Source organism: Pongo pygmaeus, chromosome 2 (assembly GCF_028885625.2).
Source record: "Pongo pygmaeus isolate AG05252 chromosome 2, NHGRI_mPonPyg2-v2.0_pri, whole genome shotgun sequence".
NCBI classification, from domain to species: domain Eukaryota; kingdom Metazoa; phylum Chordata; class Mammalia; order Primates; family Hominidae; genus Pongo; species Pongo pygmaeus.
The window spans coordinates 152,536,927-152,542,926 of NC_085930.1; the positions used below are offsets into that span (position 1 = coordinate 152,536,927).

At 36.9% G+C, this 6,000-nt stretch overlaps 1 protein-coding gene across 1 annotated transcript in view; it reads right to left on the bottom strand.

The window, feature by feature from the left end:
• Positions 1–2,988, bottom strand: part of SLC9A9 (solute carrier family 9 member A9) — a 591,760-nt gene extending 588,772 nt beyond the window's left edge. The window contains exon 1 of the mRNA XM_054481518.2: positions 2,590–2,988. Coding sequence (XP_054337493.1) covers positions 2,590–2,764 — 175 coding nt within the window. The 5' untranslated portion in view covers positions 2,765–2,988. The remainder of the gene's footprint in view (positions 1–2,589) is intronic.
• Between the last annotated feature and the right edge of the window lie 3,012 nt (positions 2,989–6,000).

The window sequence follows — 6,000 nt, forward strand, 5'->3', positions numbered from 1 at the left end:
AACCTTAGGAAGACATGCAGATGAGTGAAAGCACATGGACCAGCCATTAGTGGCTATTCAGTTTTGGAAAGTCCCTTCACTTCTCTGGGATTCAGCTTCTGCCTCTCTAAAATAAAGGGGATAGAGAAGATAACCTCTAAAATTCTCTGACATCCTAACAATTATGATTCTATGCCAAGAAAAAGTTAAACATCACTAAAATATGTCTTTTCATTGATTTATATAGTTCAAGAGAACTGAAAGATACTCAAAATTTCTAGTAATAGAATACGTATATATGCATATCTTCATAATTTTTATAATCCTTTTATGTTGCACTGGTTCAGAATTTGCTTTCAATAACTTTTACATTAAAAAACTCATGAAAGAAGAATAGGAATCAGAGAACCCAACTTAATTCCACTCATAAACTTTAAGCCTTATCTGCCTTAAGAACAGCAATTTAGAGAAATGTTACCTCAATAGCAGTGGTCAATGAACTATTATTTTATGATTTCAAGCACAATTTAAAAATATTTCAGAGAGTTTTTCAGGACTAAAGGTAATCTGGAATTTTTCAGGTTCAAAAGTAAGAGTTACTGTATGCATTGTGAATGCAAAATATAACTGAATTTTAGTAGGTTATCAAAACTTTTACAAAAACAATATCCCCACCGTTGAACTTGGTAAATAAGTCATAGTTCAATCAAATTCAGGGATGTGAAGAAATCTTTCCCTCTAATAAAGGTTGGCAATCTATTAAATCTGGGTAGTTTTGCTAAAGCACATATGTCCCTTTAATATGATATCAAGAATTACATTGTTTCTGGCTTCTCAGATTCTATTCCATATCCTTGCAGATTACTTATTAGTCAAGAGAAAAATTCTGTTCATGATGGAGACAGGCAAATGACAGGAACCTAGGGCTTCACATCTGATGGCATCACTTCCTTTTTGTTTGGCTATTTCTCTCCCACCTGATTGTGATTTTTTTTTCTCTTAAATGAGAGTTTTCTTGTGTCCGTTAAGACCTTCAATACTGGATGGGAATGGTGGCTCATGCCCGTAATGCCAGCATTTTCGGAGGCCAAGGTCAGAGGATCTCTTTAGGTCAGGAGTTGGAGACCAGCCTGGGCAACATAGTGAGACCCTGTCTCCACTAAATTTTAAAAAATAAATAAAACAATACAGCAAAAAAAATTTTTTTTTTTTGCATTTGGGTTATGTTTTTTTTCTTTTTTTATTATACTTTAAGTTTTAGGGTACATGTGCACAACGTGCAGGTTAGTTACATATGTATACATGTGCCATGTTGGTGTGCTGCACCCATTAACTCGTCATTTAACATTAGGTATATCTCCTAATGCTATCCCTCCCCTCTCCCAGCAAAAAATTTTTAAAAGACCTTCAATACCAAGAAATTTAACTCTGTGCTCTGAATGGATCAGCATATCAGCTTCCTGAGCCTGAAATTTCTGCCTTATAGCTCAAGTATCTCACAGTGGGATCCACTTAAAGCTTAGGATTCCTTATGTTCTCAAATCACAACTATACACTGTTAATATCAGGACATCACAGGATTAGCATATACAATGTGCATTGATCTGTACCCTGAATCTCAGGCTTAGGAAAGGGTTTCGGGATTTCCAAAATGAGGGAACTCCAAATATAAAAGTATGTTGTTTGCTATAAATTATAGCAATGCCTTGCCTGTTGCCATTGTGTTCAAACTTCCTATCCATTATCAGGCTGAGATAAGATCAGTGAAGTAAACTATTTCATCAGTAACACCAGTAAAGACTAGTGTCTTTCATTTTACTTTAAAAGATGAGAGTACAGACAGATAATCTCTGTCAGACTTTATTAAACTTTCTGAAAGGAATAATACAGTAAGTTGCCCAGAAAGAGCAATACTGTAGGTGTTAAATATTTTTCCACACCTTGGCCTCCAATAAATAAATAAGTGATACATAACAAATAACACTAGCAATGATCATTATAAATTAGAACATCTGAAATCAGGCTAAGAAGTAAAAAGTACCGCATAAAGAAACTCGTTTATTTATAACTTTTTATTCTAAGAAAATAAAACATTGTTCATATAAATAAAAAGGACTTGGACACAATATTCTCTTAAGAGGGGTGGGGTTAGTTTCTGCAAGTCTTCTTCTTGAAATTAGTTGATATAAGAGGAATTACTCCAGGCATTTTGAAGTGATGTTTTTTCTAGAACTTTGTAATGTTCATCGGTGCAGACAGTGAGAGAAGGCTGCTCTTTGTTACTGCAGAGCCATCACTTCCCAACATCATTACAAAAACAAACAGCTCGCCCTCAACTCCCCACATGACAATGGACCCTCATCTGTCAACAGACTTGCATTATGTGCCGTGTGAGAACATGACTATGACATTTGCTCTCGTGACATGGCAAATTTCGGCGGCTTGTCTGTAAAGAGATTAGCATTCGTTACGCTGCAGCACCTTTCATCAAACTAATGACATTTCAATCAGCACATTTTCTCCAGTTTCGGTACTTTGCTATCTGAGCACAAGTCTCTAATTACGCTCAAGCAACAAGTTTCATATCAATCTCACAATTTATGCACTCACCATACACCATTGCTCCTCCAGTTTCATGCAAGAAGCGGAATCGATGATTTTTAAATAACCAGATTGTCAAAATGGTAAGGATGAGCAAAAAATTGAAGACAAGCAGCTCCACCGCTCCCTGATGTTGAAACTGATACTCATCCTTTTCTGACATAACCCTTGACTGTCTCTCCATTCTCCAGTCTTCTTGGGATTCCTTAGATAAAAACCTGGATAAGGGCTATTTTGTCAAGATTTGCCTAAGACAGTCTGACTGCCTGAGAATATCAGAAGAAACACTGCCACTTTAGTTGCTACTTCACAAGCATTCTGCCCTGGCTTAGTATTCAGATGGCTTCTAGTTACAACTTCCTGTTTCTCTCTTAAAGCAGCCCTGTCTCTTTTCAAACTCCAGAGTGTGTGGTTTCATCACTGACTCTTAATGTCTTTAAATGATTCATCTCATGAAAATATCTTTCATACTAGAGAAATCTGCAAGCAGTGATTCTAAGATCTTGAATCATGGGCTTATTGTTCCAAACAAGTCTTCTTAAGCTGCATAAATATGAACTGTAGATTAATAATAATAAAAGGTAGCCTTACACTAGCAACGTTTTCTAAGTTCAAAAAGCCAATTCCTGACTCACTCAACTTCACCTAAATGCAAGATCTTTCCTCTCTAACCAAAACCTGCCAAAGTGATGGGGATTGATAGCACAGTTATCAATCAGCCTCTGTGCTCTAAATGGATCAGCATATTAGCCTCCTGAAAAGATATTACACTGCTTAGCCTGAAACTTCCGCCTCATAGCTCAAGTATCTCACAATGGGATTCACTTAAGGCATAGGGTTTCTTATGCTCTCAAATCACGACTATACATTGTTTAAGAAAACCTAAAGTGATTTCACAGGATTTTTTTTTTTTTTTATAATTGAGAAGCAAGAAAGGATTTAGTATGTGACTCTGTTTGGCCTTATATAATTGATAGTTGCAGAGCAGCATTTAAACTCTAAATCAATTTTTTTTCTTTTAACAAGAGAAAACAATGAAAGCAAAAGACAAATAAAATTCCACCCCCATCTCTACAACTGTACTGTTTGGATATGTTGAAACAAAAAAGAAAAAAAACAAAACACATAACTTTGAAAGAGAAATTCACGCAGCCATCCTCAACAATGCTGCATGCATGGATTTTTCTTCGTAGGGTTCCTGGTCTAGGCATCCAGGTCCCACAGAAATCTGCAATAGATCACAACCTCCTCTGTCCTGTGGCAAAACAATGTTGCTCACTGAGAAATGGTTCTGCCACCAGAAATGAAAGCTCTGTATTCACAGGATTCTGACCATAAGAGTGATGATTCTTCAGATCATCTTCCATGTGGCAGGTTGCTTCTGTCTGATTTCATATTTTTCTACTTTAAAATGGTTCAAGATAATACCATGGGTTCTGCAGCTTTTTTTTCCTTTTCTTTCTTTTTTCTTAGCAAATGTTATGATCTGCTTGCTTTTAACACTTGATCCTATAACACATTTGGGTATATCCTGGGGTTAAGTGATTTTTTTTTTCATTTTTTACCATATCATTGTAATTTAGGAGTATTAATCACCTATGATCCCCATTTTGACAGAATTAATACTCAATTTATACAATATGATTTCTTATTGAGTAGGCTGAGCCCAAATGCGTCCTGAAACAATTTTTGTCACTAAAAGCTAAAGGTCAAGCATGTAATATTATTGGGAGCTAACTACCTCCTCAACAAACAGTTTCACCATGAGAGTAAGTCTATCAACCCCTTAATACAAAACTCTGCTGTTTCAGCATCTTTGCTTTGTGCAACTTTTGAAGCTTATTTCCTCTCTGAGTTTAACTTAGCAGAGGGTATTTATGTGTGCTGCAGATGTTCTTCTAACACGCTACCCTTTTTGGCAGGAATATCTGTGATGACTAATATTCATACTGTTTTGAAACCTGTCAGCTAATGCTTGCAAGCATTTCATGGAGCTTTGCTAGCAGGTTCTACTTTTATAATTTTGCAACTCCACAGGTTCAGTCGAGTTGTCAGATATACAAGATAACACAAATTCAAAACCTAGAAACTTCCTGTCCTTTTGTTTTTTGTCATTATTGAATTACTTTGGTTTTCTTTTATCACAATTATTCCATCTGAGTAGAATAAACATTCTCTGGTTGACCCATGACATCCAGTTTCACTCTTTTACCCAATGAAACAAATTGACAAAAGATTAATGGCTCATAGAATGTTTTGATTGGCTTATACATCTTTTTAAAAAGTTTTAGGTTTGATGTCAACACATTTAAATCAGTATATTTAACATTTAAAAAATCACATGGCTTCTTGCAAGAAAAACTTGTAAGATCTGGCACACTGAGCCCTTCTTACGTGGCCACAATCTGTTGGGACTGAGTGGTTGCCTGCTGTATTTGCAACCAGCTTGCCACAAGTCCATTCATCCTTCTTTTTTCATTCATGGTCCCCGTGTGGCCCCTGCAGACGTTTGAATGTATGACCCCTGCTTTATTCCAGGAATGGAGTACATTCACTATTCCATTGTTCATTCTTGATGCTGCTTCACACTGGGGGAAAAAGCTTGAAGAAAAGGGGGCTCAGGAAACGTCTCCAATTCCTCCATCCAGAAAAGGAATTCAATTCTTCCTATTTTGTGTTTTCTTTTTAGAATATCATTTTTTATTTTGCTGTACCAACATAAGTGAGAAAATAAAATGGAAACATGTAACAATAGACAGTCTACTACGGACCAGAAAATATGCCAAGGAATTTAACTTAGTCTAATTTAATATGCAGAAAATACTCACCCTTCTCCTGGTGAGTAATTTAAGGCTCAGGGAGATTTGGCAACATAGCCAAGGTCACACAGCCAGTAGGAGTTAAATTACATGTGGGGTGTATTGGCCTTTAGATGGCTTTTCAGCCAGGGTGAGCAACTCATCCTAGCTTATCAGGGACTTTCCTAGTTTACTACTGGAAGTTGTGTGTCCCAGGAAACCCCCTCACTCACAGACAAACAAGCGAAGTTGGTCACTCTAACAGCCAAAGTTCCTCAAATTCTCATATCCTGTACTGTCAGTAATCACTATTTTTCATGAGATTCCTGAAGGAGATATTCACACAACAAAGAATATCCGTTAAAAATTACACGCTGTTTTATGACCTGGTAACCAGAATCATTAGTTTCAGGTTCTCAGACGAAATTGGGATGGACTCAAAACTTAGGCACAAGGACCAAAGAGGAATTCTTGACTGTCCCTAAATCTCAATATTAATACCTGCTGGCCACTGCAAGATGCGACATGCAAGTGAGAAGCAGCAAAGAGAAAGAACAGGATGGCCCAGCCTGTTGCAGTCAGTGTGCCCTGTCTCAGCTTGCCCATCCGGCCACAATGAAAG